Source organism: Strigops habroptila (genome assembly GCF_004027225.2).
Source record: "Strigops habroptila isolate Jane chromosome 13 unlocalized genomic scaffold, bStrHab1.2.pri S16, whole genome shotgun sequence".
NCBI lineage: Eukaryota > Metazoa > Chordata > Aves > Psittaciformes > Psittacidae > Strigops > Strigops habroptila.
The window spans coordinates 8,133,925-8,152,193 of record NW_022651054.1 but is presented as its reverse complement, the minus strand read 5'-3'; the positions used below and the strand labels follow the sequence as shown (position 1 = coordinate 8,152,193).

At 40.0% G+C, this 18,269-nt stretch overlaps 1 protein-coding gene across 1 annotated transcript in view; it reads right to left on the bottom strand.

The window, feature by feature from the left end:
- Positions 1 to 9,513, bottom strand: part of PPM1E (protein phosphatase, Mg2+/Mn2+ dependent 1E) — a 66,937-nt gene extending 57,424 nt beyond the window's left edge. Inside the window, exon 1 of the mRNA XM_030472915.1 lies at positions 9,122 to 9,513. Coding sequence (XP_030328775.1) covers positions 9,122 to 9,513 — 392 coding nt within the window. The remainder of the gene's footprint in view (positions 1 to 9,121) is intronic.
- Between the last annotated feature and the right edge of the window lie 8,756 nt (positions 9,514 to 18,269).

Genomic DNA, 18,269 nt, shown 5'->3' with positions numbered 1-18,269 from the left:
TGAAATTAGTATAAAATGTAATTAGTGAGACTTTAAATATTCTATATGATCATTCGGGTCATTCACAATCAGCCAAACCAAAAAAGGTTAATGCCAATGAGGAAAGTTTAAACCACTTAAAATTCATTCTCAAATGCACAATACACTAGGGAAGAGGATCTGATTACTTAATATTGGCTCAGCTCTCCTCTCCAACCAAGTAGCCTGGGCAGACAGGCCCAGCCAGGGTCCGCTTAGTTCAACGGGAATTGCACAAGTGTTACAGTGACAACTCTAACCCTCTGTTTATATGGAAGAGGATTCTTTTAATGGATTTTACACAGTTTGTGCCTTTGAGGTAAAAGATTAAAGGCCAGAGAAAAGACCTCACACTATTTTTCATTTTTAAAGTATACGCATTATTTAGACAAGGGAGAGTTCCTTCTTCTGATCTATCAGATATCATAAACAAATACTATACCTCACTCTCTCTTTAGATTTCAAATACATGAATATAGGTCAAATTTCATCCTTTTTGGTCACATCAAAACTAATAGTTACTACTATCTGCCATCATGGAGGAATCATAGGTACAAGCACCACTTTGAAATCACTTCCAAGTGTCAAAATTTTACAATATTCAGTAAAAATCCAAGATCTCTGTTTATAAGAGAAGTTTTTTTGAATTTAACACAGACTAAGCAGAGTATTTATATCAGGGTCACTTTCACCAACAAATGAATTTGAATGTTAAGGTTAGGACCAATTAATTTTCTTCTAAATTCTGACATCACATTTCTTGAGTGCAAAGAAGAGATGAAGTTCATTTTATAACAGATACATGCCTTATGCTCTGTGGAGTACATTCCAGTAAGAAAGCAGAACTAAGAACAACCCAATGCACCAATGCTCTGCAAGCAGAAGGCATATCTGTTCCCCAAACAATAGTGTTCCTCCTAATCTCTAGAAATATTGAGCTTACCTAACACTTCGGTTTCTACTCAGCTTTTCAAAAGAAACAGGTAAGAAGCCACCGGAGAGCACAGACTCTTTAAAGATAGGCACCCTTATATATAAAAACACGCATTCCATCAGTTTTGCCTCAAACACAACAGCTAGATGACTTAAACAGAATGACACTACTTATAAGAAAAGGTGTTAAAAAGCTTTATTTTAAAATATATATCACGCTGTACATGTGTGTACCATTAGTTTACATTAGCTTATTTGGTGGGAATTTTAGATAGTTTTCCACTGTCCTTAACTGGACTCCTGCATTCCATTAGGAACTGAATGTTTCCCTTAATTTTCAGGTGATCTATTATAAACTAATAAACCAAATATCTTATTAAAAAAATAATTGTATTATGAGCTTTATCAATACTATCATATATATAGCATTGATAAATGATATTAAAAAATAATCAAGCAATGTCTAATTGAGAAAAAGCTCACTGCATGTAAAGCTGGTATACACAGAACAACAAATACAGTTACCTTATATCTTCTCTTTTGAGAAACAGAAAGAAAACCCCACAAAACTATTCGTTAAATTCTCAACTAGACCATGGGAATTTCAGCCTTCTATGACTTCAAGGTAGGACTGGAAGTAAACGAATCACTCTAGAAGCTAATTAATATAACATGCAGAGTACAGTGTTCATAACACTAATAAGGAATAATTTACCACATTCATTTCAGATTTTTGAACCTCAGTAAGAAGGTCATAGCCTGAGGTGAAAGGAACAGCCCTAGAGACAGTGCCAAGAAGTTAAAATGCCAAGGCCTATTTTTATACACTGCTTCTATTTTTAGTTGCACTATGATGGAAGTACAGAGCCTATGAAAAAAAAATCATGTTCTCAAGTGAGAGAAAGTACTCAAATTTTTTCTCATAAATGAAAAGCAAAAGAAACTAAACTTGAAAAAAAATGTTAGGTACAATTTAACAGACTTTACTGGATCATAAAATGGCAGCAAAAAGAGTTTCAAAATCATATCCTCTGACAAAATTAACTTTCAGGAGCTACCCACAATTTTACCAAATTAATCCAATATTACTTTTATTGTAATTACAGCTACAATAAAGCACAAATGTTTCCCAATTCAGGCTTGTCAGCATCCAAGCCCATTTCCCCATGATCAAACTATACCAGTCAACTTTTTAATCCTGCTCTACCACCAAAAAATATCAAACTTTTCAACTGCTTGCACACAGAGCTCAGGACTGGTGAGCAGTACTGCAGCTTAAAATGCTGGTTCAGTTACTTGATCATTAGTTGCCTTTAGCTGTTTTCCATCCACTATAAACATAAACTGAGGGAATCCTGCAATCAAGTTAACTCGTTTAACTGCTGTATTAATTATTGAAGTACCCAAGGGCAGCTCTTTCCCGTGCAGTTCTGATTTATGACTCTGATTATTGCTTCTTTATAAAATGCCTTATTAAAGGCGGGTAAGGTTTATTCATGAAGTACAAAGGCACAGCAGAAATGTTTCTGCAACACAGGTCCACAATCTGCATCCACAATTCATTTTATCTAATCACTAATATGTTATAACAAGAGAAATCTAGAATATTCATTTAGTGCTTGATTTCAAGACTTTGTTTAGAACAAGATTTCAAAGACCAGGACCTACACTCTAACATGTAGCAATGATCATTTCCAGTTCAGTAGCACGTCACAGTTTTCTAACACGTCATGGACACATTTTGTCCAGGACACATTTATTTTTATAACCATCTGCATTACGTAATCATGACTGCATTGCATAAGACAGTCTTGCAGCATGGTTCAAAGAACATCTCATGTTTTAAAGCGCTAACTCCGTTTCATCTCATTTATCACACACCTTTCCCAGCCAGTGAGAATACATTCCAGGAGAAAACAAACCGGAAAGCTGTATGCGCCAAACAATGTGAAGAAAGAAAATGGTGCAGAACAGCCAGAAATTATTTCAGAGTGACATCAAATATAGGAATAAACAGAACTCTCATTATCTGTGTACTACATGCCCTATTGCTTTTGCTTTTAATGTGATCACGGAAGCAATTTAGCAAGACAACAAAAAATGAATGAGAGCACACACCAGTGACAGAGCAGTCAAAGCACTGAAACTTCTACTAACGCATTGTAAAGCAAACTAAAAGTTTGACCTTGGCATCCATAAAAATGTATTTTTTTTTAAATATTCTGTGAGAAGAGTAGATACCTTCTGCGACAGAGCAGACTATCTTTTCTTCAAAGTCCAGGTGGAGAAATATTCCACGATTGTCAAAGGTAATTGCAATAAGGAATTTTAAGCAGAGTGTTTTGTGCAAAAAAAGAAGAACCACTAAACAAATTCTCTCAAGAAATTGAGACTAACATGCTCATCACATCCAAAATAGAGAGTCAAAAGTAGTTTTACAAGATGGCAAGTAAGATTTCAGCTATTCAAAGGGGTTCTAGTATCTTATAAGATATCACAAATGAAATTTAGTATCCAGATTCACATATACATTCTTTCTTGGTAACTCAATCTAGTTTCAACAGCAGTTATATAAGGTCCAAAAAAAGAATGTGTTAGCACAGATCTAATTCTTCAATCAATTTGTATGCAAAAGCCAACAGCTTCACTAGGAGTAGTAGAATCTCTGCAAGTTGCTCTTGGGTCAAAAAAAATCTCAGTGCAAAAAGCTCCTAACAAAATTAATTCCCTTTAATTTGTTGTACTACTAGCAACATTCATTGGAATAAGAGCACTAGAATGAATATATTTCCATAATCTGTTCACTAAGAATGAGTTTTTAATGCTATATAAAGCAACTTCCCAGCCTAGTCACCATTGCACTTGAAAAATTCAGCATCCTTTTAATCATAAATTAGTAAGTTTTGAAATGTCACCATATATGTTAACCGTTACAAAAAGCAAATCTGCAATTTAAATAGCTCATTTTAGCTGATACTCTTTTTTTAACAGGAGTATCAAAATATTTGATTTGATTCAGTGTTCTTAAAAGCGTGGGAGCATGAACTGAATATGCCTTAAAAGCAACGTAAAGAATCTCTCACTGTGTAGACCATTAGTTATGTTTTGAAAATGGTTATCATTAAATACCACCTATTTGTAGATTATAAGCATTTCCACTCTAATGTGCATGAATGTGCTCATCTCTATGCTATGACACCACCATCATCCAATACATGGGTTGAATTTCATAGTAGGTTCTTTTAAAGAGTAATAAGGCATTAATAACAATACTGAAGTTCTCTCAACTTTCTGCATATGCTTCTGTCAGATGATTTAGAAGTTCTTTACAGACAAGCACTATGATTTCTAGACCCTTGGGTCTGAGGACGCCAACATTAGCAGCCATAACCCCTTAGCAGCAGAGCTTGATGCCCACTAATGAGTCTCCAGGCCACTGTTGCTGGCTCAGTAACTACCCTCAGAAAGAGGTTCCTAATTTTGGAGGGGGCCCCAGTGAGATGTTATGGCTACAACCTGCCTCACTTCCCTTCCCCTTCCTTGGCCATAACACTCATGGTGTTTCCCTGGACCAAGCCAAGGTGTAGAACCAAATCATCAGCAGAGCTGGGGGTGGGAATTTTAATGGTCTTTGTCAAACCTCCTCATTAACCATTAGAAAATTCCCAAAACAGGTGCAACCAATAGCTACTCCCGTCATTTCTTGTGAGCACAGGCCATTATGATCATTTCCATCATAAAACCTCACAAAAGATGATGAAACAAGTACCATCTTAAAAAGGATGATTTTTCTTTTTTGTTGGCCCTTGTGATTAATATTAGGCATGGCAAGTAGTTAATTATATTTCCTAAAAGGGCTTTGAGATTGCAATCAACAGAATAGGTGATAAAAGACACATTATAAAAGAGTAAAACATCACAGCCTATTTAATATGATGTTGAGAAAGCTAATCTAGGAATATAGGAATTTCAATTTACAGTGACAACAATGCCAGCTTTCATACAATAGCAGTTAAGAAAGCAAGTTAAAAACTTGCACATCTGCTTTTTAAAGGGAGAGAGGATACAGTCTCTTCACTTGTCAGTGATGGAGACAGCAGGAGAAACATTGTTTTCAAGTTAAGAGCTTACTTTATAAAAAAAGATTTCTGCTCACGTAAAATGACCACGAAAAGTTCTTCCTCTTTAGCTTAAAACTGCAAGTTGAGGGGCTAAAACTCCATTCTTTTCTACTGCCCACATTTTACATAATTCCAGTGTTAAAAGGTTGAGCCTACATTGCTTTTCTTTATTTTTCATAGCAACACTGGGGGGAATACATAAACCTAAACAAAAATATTTGCTCTCCTTAAAACAAACAAAGAATTAATTAAAAAACCTCACTTCAAACATTGCATTTTAAATCTGAAACTTGGGATCTATGATATTCAGTGAATGTTGCATAGTATTCTGTGAAGTAATCTAAAAGTGCAGTGCTTCAAAGATTTTCCTTTCACATTCCAAGTCAGAGCAAGATTTCTGCAGTCCCCAAAATAATCATGTTGTCATCAGCGCCTCAGTCAAGCACTTGAGATGACATAACAATAAATATAATTTTTATTTTACTCACCATCTTTTGTAAATGTCAACATTGGAGCAACAGGCCCACTTTCTAAGCTTGCTAAAGATGTTTCTAAATGAATACTTGAAAGCAAAATATTGTACCACCAAAATCACTGAAAGTAAACCTGAGCCTACAAATGATACCAAATATATCTATTCCCATCAAAGCCTGGGAAGAAAAAAGGAGAGAAAAAGAAAAGCAAGAACAATATACTACTGAATTTCTCAAATTATTTCATTTCTACAGGGAAGAGAAATTTGTGCACTAAGGGTGCACTATTTAACTAAGTCTGGCCCTCTCCTCTCTTAGCAACGACATATTTGTGGATTAGTTTTTCAGATGTCTTGTCAAGAACCAGCTTTTTAAATACATTTGATTTAATAAAAGTATCAGTAGGAAGAGGAGAAGAACAGAGCATGATATATAGCTTTGCTACATCAAGTTGGTAACTTCTTCCTTCAAAATAAGTCAGAAATGAGGTCTACTCTGAATCAATGGAAACAAGCAATGGGGTCTCATATTTAACAGATTTAGTTTTTAGCATTTATTGTTTCTACATAGAAACTATTTAAATTATATAGTTTTCTCTTGAACAACATGCTATAGAAGATAACCACAAAATGAACTTTCAAGCTCTCAGCCAATGTTCCAGTGCAATTCATCAAGTGTTATTCTTTGTTTTAATTATTTCTTTCCTCTAACCTACATCCTATTGATGAGTTTCATTCTGTTGGAGATCACCAAGAAAGTACACAGTACACATTTTGTGGCATTTAGACAGATATAAAGATTACATTAATCTAATTTTCCAAGCATATGCTCTCTCTAGAAAGAAACCAAGAACTTGAAATCTCAAAGGGGAACATGAGTCTTTCAGAAAACAGCAGGAAAAATCTCATAAATAGCAATTCTTTGACACTGACCTACACAGTGGCAGAAAACTATTGTGTTCTTTCATGATTGGCAATATGTTCTCATTTCTGAGATGGTCTTACCTCCCTCAAAAAGAACTAAAGCTGTGTGCTTAAAATAGCTGAAAAACAGCTGTTGGATTTTTCTCAGTAATGGGTTTTATCCTCATGCTACATATAATGCAAACCAGTCATTTGACTAATATATAGTTACAGTTACAGAAAACATGCCTTTACAATATAGTCTTTCTTGCTAATGACATACCAATAAAATATCCCCCTTCACAGGAGCTTTCATGTGTTTTGTTTGGGGTTTTTTTAACACTATCGTAACCATTTGGCTCTAGAGTAGCTTCACCCATATGCATGAAGTTTCCCATCTCCAGAAATCATCTGACCAGTCAAGTCCTTAGCTGGAAAGGGGGAAGACATTCCACTTTTTCCTGGTTTATAATCCTGTGACAGTTTAAAGTTTCTCTGGTGACTGGAGAACATGCTAAAAATACAATACTTTATCTGAAGAATAATTTTGCGTATTTGCACTTACCTCAGATCCCACCATCACTCAAGAAAAGCTATTTCAGTTTAGCTTTCTGTATTAAAAGTTATTAGATTTGGCTTCTAATATTTTAAAAATTTGTTACATTTTGCAATTAGGTAGATATAAATCAATGTCTATCAATCTTCAGTTAAAAGATGAATTTACTGTTTAAAAATGTATTTTCCAAACACTGACAAAATACTTAAGCCTCTGGAAAACAATTTTCTTACAATATGGTCCCCTCCTCCCTTAATTTTGAGGTAGATATTGCTTTTTGTGTCATAATACATGTGCCTCTAGAAGGAAGTCTGCATTGATTTTACCATAAACAAGCCAAAGAGATGCTGAATTCAGAAGCCATCCAAAAAAACAATCTATACAAAGGCTGAAAAACAAACAAACAAAACCCCAAACCCCACAACTTGTCAAGTGCTAGCTCTATATAAAGAATCCTCTCAAAATGTCTTGGGATTTTGTTGGGGGGTTTTTTGTGCTTAATAATTTCATCCATTAATATGGACCTCAGAAACTGTGGAATACAAAGTGGCTGTCCTGGGGTGTGGGGCCACGCAGAGAGAGAAGGGGACAGGGGAGAAACTCAATTTCAAAATAATTTCATAGATATACTTTTAATAATACTTTAAAGTAATCTGCTCTATGTCTAAAACTTTACACTAATCTGACTTTTGATTTCACAAGTCTGTTAAAATAAAAAAAAACCCAAACCAGCAAACATGTTCTAAATGCGCAGAAGGGACTTGCCTCCCTCCTCTCTACCACATCCTATGAAATGTGCTGCTGCTGTTTTCCAAAGACTTTCCAAAGGTGGCAGGGTGAGCATGTGTGAATAGGAGAGCTTTGTCCTCTGCAGCTATCATTGTGCTATCCCTATCGTCCACAAACGCAGAGCGATGATGAGAATTGAATAGGAACAGACCATGCAGTTGTAAAACCCGGTTATTTATTTATTTATTTTTGCGACTGAGTAACACCTCTCATTACAATTATCAGCTCAATGGCAGAAAGCTCCCCGGTGTGCTGTGCATATTTTCACAGGTTCATCTGTCTCCTCCTGTGGCATCAGTTTAAAAAGGTTCCTAAAGAAACGCCGCTAACAACCATTTCTATTTCAAGCCTTCAAAGCCAAAGCTGAGCACAATACAAGGCACTGGTAACTGATCTTTAGGTTTGAGTCCACAGACTTTTCACACAGGGAATAGATCCCATCTGTTTCCTCTTTTTATGCACCAGCCTTTAGAAAGCACAGATCTGGAAACTGCCTCCATACAGAACAGAATATAGCTGGCTTTCCCCATATGACGGTAGAAAAAGCCCCATGATTATGGATAGCTTCCTCCTAAGGCTTTTTCCTAAGGTTTTCCACTCCTTTTTTTCCCCTAGTCTGTAAATACATGGTGTCTCCATGTGGGGTTTTTTGAGGTTTTTTTAGGGGAGAAAGGGGACTGACTGCCTCTCTTTCCTTGCCTCTTGTTCTCTCCCCTTCCTTCTTTCTTGGCAGAGGTTTCCCCATTTACAAACCCTCACGCAGGGAACATTTCAATTTCAAGCCTCAGTACAATCAACCACAGGCAAATCCCCCTCCTGCTTTGGCACCAGAGCGTGAGACATTCCCCCCACCGCTCTCCCTCCCCAGGCAAGCTGCTCTCCAGATGGATGCTCGGGGCTCTCCCTCGTCTATTCCCTTTGCTTCTTCCCTCCCTGTCCCGCCGAGAGGGAAGGAGGGAAGCAAAGAGCAGAGGCGTCTTTTGGGCAGGGGGAAACAGGACAGAGCAGGACACTTTGATCCCGAGCAGCTTAACTCCAAAGTCCTTAACTCCTTGCCTCGGGCATCTTCCCTTCCCCGAGCACCCTGCCCTCACCTTCCCTCACAGGACGGTCTCCCTCATCCCCACACCCTTCCCTCACCTCCCACCCCACAGGGGTTGGGGGGGTCTCTCAGCCCCACACACAGGCGGGACCCCCTCAGCCCCACACCCAGCGCCCGCCTCCCCCCACACGCGGGGTGTCCCCCAGCCCCACGCCTGGGGGTCCCCTCAACCCCACTCCCCCCTCATCCCCTCAGCGCGACGGGAGGCTCCCCAGCCCGGCACTCACTACTTGTAGAGCTGCTGCAGGCAGAGGTCCAGGCACTCGCCCTCCACCTCCTCCTCCGTGATGTACTCCGACAGCGGCCGGGGCAACGAGGGCAGCGGCGGGGGAGGCGGCGGCGGGGCGGGCGGCTGAGGGTCGCCGGCGTCGACCTGGCCGCCCTCGCTGCCCTGGCCGCCCTCACTCTCCTCCGTCTCGGCGGCCGTTCCCGCTTCTCCCTCTGCGACCGGCTCCTCGTCAGCGGCGGCCGCGGCGTCGGCAGCGGGGGGGGGAGCCGGCGCCGGCTCCGGCTCTGGCTCTACCCCGAAGGGTCCGCGGAACTCGCCCAAGAACAGCTCGAGGAAGCGGCGGTAGCTCTTCTCCTCCGCGCTGCCGCTGCCCGAGCCGCCCGCGGCCATTGCTTCGCATTCCCGGCCGCCCGCCGGCGGATCAGCACTGCGCCCGCAGAGAGCTCCCTGCCCGCCGCCAGCCGCCTCCCGCCTGCCCGCCTGCGCGCGCGCACCCGAGCCGGACCTGCGAGGGCGCGCACGCCGCGGGACGCGAAACGGGGGGGGGCAAGAGAGAGGGAGGGGGCGCGCGCGCCTCGGAGGCGCGGCCGGCGCTGAGGGGGCTGCGGGGTCCGGGCTGTGGCCCGAGGGGAGGCTCGGCCGCGGCGGGACGGCACGGCACGGCAGCGTAGCCGAGCGGGCGGAGAAGGACGGGAGGAGGCTGAGGGAGGCAGGCAGGCGCTCTGACAGCCGCGCCGATGTGATGAGTCATGCGAAGGCAGCCAGACGCGTAGGTTCCTCACAGGAACCCGAAGGAAACCTGAGAGCACATTCCCTGTTACCTAATCTCTGCCTCAGGATTTCCCTGCGCTCATCGTTTCCGGCGCCGGTGTCGCCTTCACAGGCTCCCGCTCGCTGTTCAGGACGGGGCCGGAGGGTAAGCGGGGCTGGGGGCAGCCCGACCCGACCCGGCCCGGCCTCTCCTTGCTGCCGGGCGGAGGCTCTGAAGAGCGGTTCGGAAACCAGAGAGGGTTAGCGTGAGGGAAATCGGCACAGGGAATGTCAGCAGAAATGTCCTCTGCGGAAGCGCTGTGGTTGGTCAAGGGTAGGAACGGGAGCTGCGGGTCGCATTTTCCGACTTCAGCACTTAGCAATAAAACTTCTGGCACGTACTGTGGGGCTGGTGAGGCGCTGGCACAGGGTGCCCAGGGAAGCTGTGGCTGCCCCATCCCTGGCAGTGTTCAAGGCCAGGTTGGACACAGGGGCTTGGAGCAACCTGCTCTAGTGGAAGGTGTCCCTGCCCGTGGCAGGCGGTTGGAACTGGATGAACTTTAAGGTCCCTTCCAACCCAAACCATTCTGTGATTCTCTGAGATCAGCATATGAGTAGTTACGTGGTTTCATAAATAATACACTACAGGATATCTACGCATTCAATGTCCTGGTGAAGAGGATAAGTAGCTGGAGATATTGCACCAAATGAAACTTAAAAAAAGTTACACCCAGTCAGTGGGAGACAAACTGTAGTTGATATTCCACTGCTGTTTAATAAATGTCTTTCATTTGTGAAAGGCATTTTGCCTTGTTTTTTTCATTGCTGCTGAAAAGCTATTTTCAGAGCTACCAAGTCCATAAATACCAACAACCAACAGGTATAATTGCCACGCATTTAAAATGGCTTGTACACATGGGAGGCAGCGATATCCTTAATGTCAGCTATACCTTGAAAAATGGCCACATCACAGGCAAAAATATTCTCGAGTTTTAACGGATTGTAACCAGGACAGTAGCTTGCTGAAACGTGTTGTTCTCTGCATTATAGTAATTAGCTCTGCATGTCAGGTGCTGCTGTAAATCTGTCTTCCGTTTGGTGAATTGTTATTTCGGAGCCAAACTAATTTTAGAATATTTCCGGAAACAGTATTGACTGATCACATTGCAATCTTGTGAATATGTAAAAGCCCTGAGAGTTAAAAATGCGATTGTCAGAGTTAGTCTTAGTCTTTCACAGCCAAAAGCTATTAGAGCCATAGAAAAATTGCATAGCTTCTCCTGAAAGAATATCTCTTAAGTAATTTCTTTCAGTCTATATACAATTTATATTTTTTTCAATGTAACATTTATTTATTCAGGAATGCCAAGTGGGTTTGAGGGGTAGAAAACACTGCAGTTCTTTTTGAAGATATTGCCCACAGTTGCAGCTGATGATGTCATTGCTGGATTTTGGTTTTATTTTTTTAGGTTTGTGTGTACTGCATCATCAGTGAGTCACAAGCCTCAAGAGAATGCGTATCCATGCAAGTATCAAAAAAGCAGTTTTAAGTTCATGATAAGTTATTTTTCACTAGTAATTCAGATGCAGTTGGAGTTTCTAAGAAACTCTCTAGATAATCTTAGTGTAATATGATCTCAATTCTAAAAATTCCTATTATAACAGTATCTTAGGGAAGTAACAGCTAATTCAGCAAGATGTGTGATCACATTAGTGTTGTGTGGCAAACAGTGATAAAGGCTGTCCAAGAAAAGATTCAAAAGCTTTTAGATAGTCTTTTTCTTAAATTATTGTTAATCATATTTTATTTTTTTTTAGTTGTTTCAAACAGCACATAAGAGCATCTGACATACCTACTCTGTTTCATGTTGAAATGTTAAAGTTACCAGATGTCCTTGATTCATCTTGGCAGTCCCCATGTGCTTTTCATCATCCATCTAATTGCAAAGGACACTAATTAAAATGAAATAGAGTAGAACTTCATACTCCGGATATTTTGTCAAGTTTTGGCACTATGGTCAAGTTAGTATTGTTTTGCTTCAATATTAAATAAAGAGCTTATGGCTCTAAGCCATGCTGACATTTGTTTCTGGGAGGGAAAGGTGAAAAACTGTTCTTATTAACCTGCAGTGTGGAACATACGGTGGCTGTGGGTGGTATGGCTAAGTTAGGCAGCCAGGAACCTGCTATCGCTTCACGAAGTGGAGACAGTGGGGTGGGCAATTACCACAGGAGGTAACCACACTGTTACTTACTGCTGTCCAGAAAAGGAAGCTCTAAATACAATGTACTATCAAGTAAATCACTAATCTATGACAGGTGTGTTTGGTGCTATTATGAATTGGTTTTAGTATTTAGTAACTCTGGAAACTAAGTTTAGAATGCTTTAGTGCACCCCGAATTACTGGGTAGCAGTATGAATGGTTTCTATGAGATGAAGTTAGGTGCATGGAATAAACTCACAATTCATAAAATTTTGACTCTGAAAATTACTGGTTTGCAACATATTGTCAAATGGAGGATAATACTTGCACCTGAGTTGAGAAGGAAACACAGGTGTTTGCATCCTGTCTGCCTCCATCATGCTGCATTTTATTTTTTTAAAGAAGGTTTTACAGTGCTGTTTCGAACGAAACCTGTTTTATTCTAGCCTTAAAATGGTGCCTTCCTCTTTTTCATTTTGCTGGTGAGAAATAAGCAGGATTTGAGCAGGCCTTTGGGAGGTGACCTGAATTGTATGGAGTGCAAAAAGAAGTGCTTTTTGATTTTTTTGTAACCTTTGGAAGTGGTTCCTGGACACTGACAAGTAGAAAATGTGTAGAGGCATTAAGAATGATTTGACAATATTTAAAATACCTGTGACATGCACTCCAACACTAGACAAAAAAATATAATGGGGAAAACCCAATGGCAAATAAATTTCCTTTCTAAAGTGATCTCTTTAAAAAGTAGGGCTTTTGCAGTAAACCAGAAGTAGTTTTAGAAGGTATATTCTGTTTTCCTGGCCAGATGAAGCCACCAGAAAAGCAAGTATTTCCAAGCCTTTGGCTGTTCCCATTTTGAAGGCACATCTACTGTTGAATGTAGCGTTGTATATGGGATACTACACAAAATGATGCTTGCAGGATATTCTTGAAAGAGAATACAATTCTTTATACATATTCATATGATCGATATTGGTCACCTTGTGAATGTGACTATATAGGCCTGTTCTTTTTATATCTCCTCAAACTCAGTGAGACAATTATTGGTCAATTCACTAAAATCATTTAAATTGGTTAAGAGTAAAGACAGCAAGAATTTGAAAGGAATACAGTGAGAAGGCTCCTGTTGACAAGCTGCATTAAGCTCCAGTTAATTTTCTTAGGTTCAGTCTTTGTTCAGCTGCAGTTTTAAAAAGCACAGTAACTTCTGTTACCACAGTTTTACTGGCTCCTTTACCATAAGTACTGTATTAGGATGTTCTTAAATACCAAAGTCCTTCTATTTCCTTCTCTCACTCTTTGTTTGTTTTGGATTTTTTAAAGTTTTTAAGGTCAGGTCAGCTTTTCCAGTTTAATAGTCAAAGATTATTCTGAAATATCCAAATCCATTGCAAAACACAGGATTTCAGTCCTGTATCCCACTTCCAGCTGTCGTGGAAATTTCCAGTCCTATTCCAAAGGAAAATTCCATTTTCAGCCTTCCATTCAGACCCCTGGTTAGGAAAGGGGGCTCTTTGAATAGCAATAGTGAGAGACAGGATATTAGTCCATGCCTATTTAGTTAGATTTGGAAATCTGTTGGAGAAAAGCATATGGAAGAAAGAACTAATGAAAAGCTGAACCCTTCAAAAGGACCAAACAAGTCTGTAACGCTGTCAAAGCAGATACAGCACAACATACCTTGTTTCTTTTTAAGAAAAGCAAAGTTTGTTACATCATAAAACCTTTGACTGATGGACTGAAGTGGGCCTGTAGATTCGTGCCCATGGGATTGCTGCAGCAAAACACTGCTGACCACATAACACTTAGTAACGTGGTCTGGATGTTGTCAAATCATGAGATCATCCTGCAGGCAGGAGCACACCAGAGTCCAGTATCTTCTCGTTAAGGTTGGTACACTTAAGCAATCAGTCACTCTTCATCAGCATAATTTCCTTTTACTGCTAAACAGAGATGAGGGGCACAGACCTCCTGGATATCAGCAAATAACAGAGCTTGCTGGCAGTGCTACTGTGCCAGGACCTTCCTCTGTACTTCCCACTTCTGCAGCACATTTCATCTGAGGCTGAAGTCCCACAGTACCATATTGTGTGAATGTAACACTACTGGAATTCCTAAACCTGCAGAACACTTTTGCTCACAGGAGGCAATACAAAGGGATGTACTGCTTCAGTCCCATTTATATGCTGTTCTAGGGGTGTAACAGTGAGTGCATATTCCGTCATTTTGGGGTGGAAGGTGAAGTTCATCCTACAATGAGAGCAAAATTTAAGGCAGGTGCCTAATGGGATTTAAAATATATTGATTCTTCCATGGACTTACTTTAAATGACTTGTTCATCATTTCACTATAGATTAGATCGCTGATTCTGTGATATTCTGCTCCAGTCAAGACCTTGAATTTTACAGTCATCTACTTAGAAATGTCTTTAAAAAAAAATTTTTTAAAATCAGTTACAAGAGTGCCAGAGAGCAACTACTGCTGTGTCCATTATTTTTGTAATATATGTGCTATAAGAGTACAGATAAAATAGAATGGTAGGATTCATAGGCTTTAAAGCATGTATGCAGTGGGTGCTAACTTCTTTGAACAGTCTCAAATTCTATGATTTAGCTACAGAAATTTGTGCTAATTATAAAGAGAAGACTGCTAAAGAGACACATTGGTGTGATGTATTCCATAGCATTTACAGTCAAATGTGGAGTAAGTTTATATAGCAAAAAAGGTGTTACAAATTATGTTACAGTCTCATATTGACATGCTAGACTTCAGAGGCATAGTTTTCATGCTAAGGAGACTTGTTCTTGAGTCCAAAACATTTTATTTTATCAACATCTATAATACGAAAAGAATCACTAATGTAGTTGTAACTATGTTGCTAAAATTGCAGCAGTTCACACTAAATAAATTAGAGTATTAGAAGTGCACGTGTCATAAATTTCAAACTCCAAAATAATGCAGTGTGAGATACCAAACTGAGCAAGTATTCAAACAGCATGTTTGGAGGCTTTGAGAAAAGCATCCAGATGCAATTAGAACCATTTATTGAGGTCTGTAGAGATTCCTTTTTACTTTCCCATATACATCACCAGATGTTTTGTATTTAAATATTCCCCCTTCTCATTGTTTGAAACTGAAATGTGATTTATTTTATTTTTCTTAGTATCCTGATGCTTCTCTTTAAATCAATGACAAGTAATTCTTGTAATGAACAATATTAGCTGTAATTCTTGAAGAATCACTTAGTAAAATACATACTTTTGTATGCATCCTTTCAGCATATAATCTGACATTTTGCTGCTTGTGCAGTGATTGAACTATTGCTTTTAATACCGCTTATTATTTGTACAGGTATAGTTAAAACTGCATAAAGCTTAGACTTCAATAAATAGATAGTGCATATTGTACGAATATTTCTTGCTTGTAGGAAGCAAGACAGTAGCTTATAGTCTGACAGTGGGTGCATTTGTGGGTGAAATTCAGTACTGGGAAGGTGGCCAGTTCCCGGTGATTTCATTCTTCAGTATAGAACATTAATGCAGAATCTTGCACTAGCCAAGGGAAGAAGCCAACTCTCCTGACCCTAATCATCCAAAATGACTCTATGGCTGGAAGCCACAAGACATTGAGAACACAGCCTGGGGAGCCAGGGAGAGGGGAAGCCGAGGAGCAGGTAGCAGCTGGCACTGGTTCCTCGAGTCGAGGGGAGGACTGGTGCGGAGGAGGCCCGGGCAGGCTGCTTGGCGGCCCTAAGGCACAGCTAGCTCCGGCAGCCGGTGCCTCATTCCCCTGCAGCCAGGCTCTTGTGTGTGTACTCTTAGCAGGGCCCTTGTGTGTCAGCTGGTTTGGGAGTTGCAGGTTAACTTCCCTGGTTCTCATCCCATAAAAAGAAGTATTATTTCCCCTATGTATTCTGTTGTAATATTTATGTTACTGCAATGTAAGTGCTTTATTTATTCAATTTCCCTCAAAGAACTCTGTCTTAGGGCAAGAAAGCATCAAACCATATTTCAAAACGTCATCAAGTGTGTTTCATATAGAATTAGCATGTGTTAAACAATATAATACAGCTTAATGTGCCTTTCTAAATAATTATGATCCCCAGCATGGTAAAGACAATCTGAGAAGCTGGACCGCAATGACTTCTCTTTCCAACTTACATATCTTCTTTTGTTCAGAAAAAGGATGGCGTTAAAAAGGCAGGCAGTAAGGATTTCACCTTTGTTGTTAATCCATGAAATACCTTAGAATAATGATTCTAAGTTTAGTGCCCCCAAGTAACTAAATTCAACAGAAAAATAGATGTTATGATTTAAATGTACTTTTCTCAGCACTGTATTCAACATCCAGGTGGGCAGCTGAATCGGCTTCCACATTAGTCAACAAGTTTGTAATTGACTTCAGTACAAGACTGTAATTGCAGAACTTGACCTTGGCTACATCTTCTTACCTTACGTTAAGCTATTTCTTCTCCATATTTTCTTAAATTTATTCTAGTTGGAAGCTAGTTGGTTTCTCAGTGTTTCATAATGGAAAAAGGGCAGAACACATAAAACCAGGAAGAAATAAATTGTTATTTTCTCTATCTAAACTGAAGAGTTTCAAAGCATGGTTCTGGGCTTGAGAAGCAGTATACTGTGACCGCAGTGTTTTCCTGTTGGCAAGCCCTGTGGCACTGTGTTCTTTTTGTGGTGACAAAGCAGGTTCCTACAACACAAGTAAATGTCATCCCTACGAAATGGAATAATTCTAAACTCAGCATGATAGTTAAAGCGTTTGGCTTTCAGAAAACTGGGCCTTAAGCAGCAAATCAAACAACCTAGTTTATTTTTGACTCAGTGCTGTGACATTAGCTAGATAGAATCTTACTTTGTGTGCAGTCATAGAATTCTCTCATTGGACTCACTGTTTGTGCACTGATGCTGTGAAATGCAAGAGAGTTCCAGGCATACGTAAGAAAATATCAACTTGCCATGGAAGATTTATTGGTGAGGCAACGGTCAAATTCTTTCTTTATATGCATTTCTAAGCCTGGAACAGCTTCCTTGTCTCCAGCAGATGAGAACAAAATCTGGCTCATTTAGTCTAATTTTGTCTCAGCCAACAGATCCTTCTCTCTAGTTCTGGTCTGCAGAGCTGATTTTTTATTATAGCTTCAATATATATTAAAAAAAAAAAAAAAAATCTCAGCATAGAGAGCCTCCGGTGTCTCCTCTGGATGTTTTGTAACTCCCACTGTTCACTAGTAACTATGCAATTTTTTTTAGTTTGATAATGACGCCTGGAATACTGGAAGATGTAACATTCACTCAGCCAAAACGATTTATCTTGGTATAACAGGATCAGCATCTCAGCTGGGGCTTCTGGATGCTACTCTACTACCAACAAAATAAGAGAACAACAGTCAGCTGAAATTAATAGTATATTGGAGGCATGCCCTTACTCTCCTCACACATGGAAGAACGTGTTGAGGATATTTAATCAGAACACAGTAAATTGAGAGAAATGGATTTTTCCACAAATATCAAACACAGTGGAGAGCAGCTATCACTAGTAACCAGCAGTGCTGCTTAAAATCCTGCTACAACATTCTTAATGGATGGTTTTCCTTGTGGCTACGTAGGCATGTGTACTGTGCTAGCTCCCCCTTCTTGCACTGCAATACGTAGGAAGCTATTATTCCCAAATGGAGCGTTTGCTGACATCACATGCGGTAGGATCCTTTTGTTTGCCTGTGTCTCCTGCATTGAAATGTTTGTCTGAGTCACAAATCCCACTGCCTTTCTTCCTCTGTGTCATGCTTGCTTGAGAGCTTCTCCCTGACTCACAGGTTTGAAATTTTGACACAGCCTGGGTTGCTGCATGGCAGCTGAATACTTTTCCTTTTAATACTTTATTATGTAATTTATATCTAAACACTATAATGATCCAGAAATCACTGCCACTTTCTTTTTTTTCCCAGCTTTTTGAATAGACAGGTTTCGTGACTCAAATTCAGCACTGAATTTTGTTTCAAAGCAAAGGCAGCTTAGTGTTACTAAATTAAAAATTAAAGATAGTGACTCCCACAACTTGAATTTTCCATTTAGCTTGCTGGCTGAGTTTCCTCAGCTATAACATTGTCAAGCACTATGCCAGAAAGGGCTTATATGTGTGCGTGTGTACAGACAAACACTTCTCATAATTGAAGTA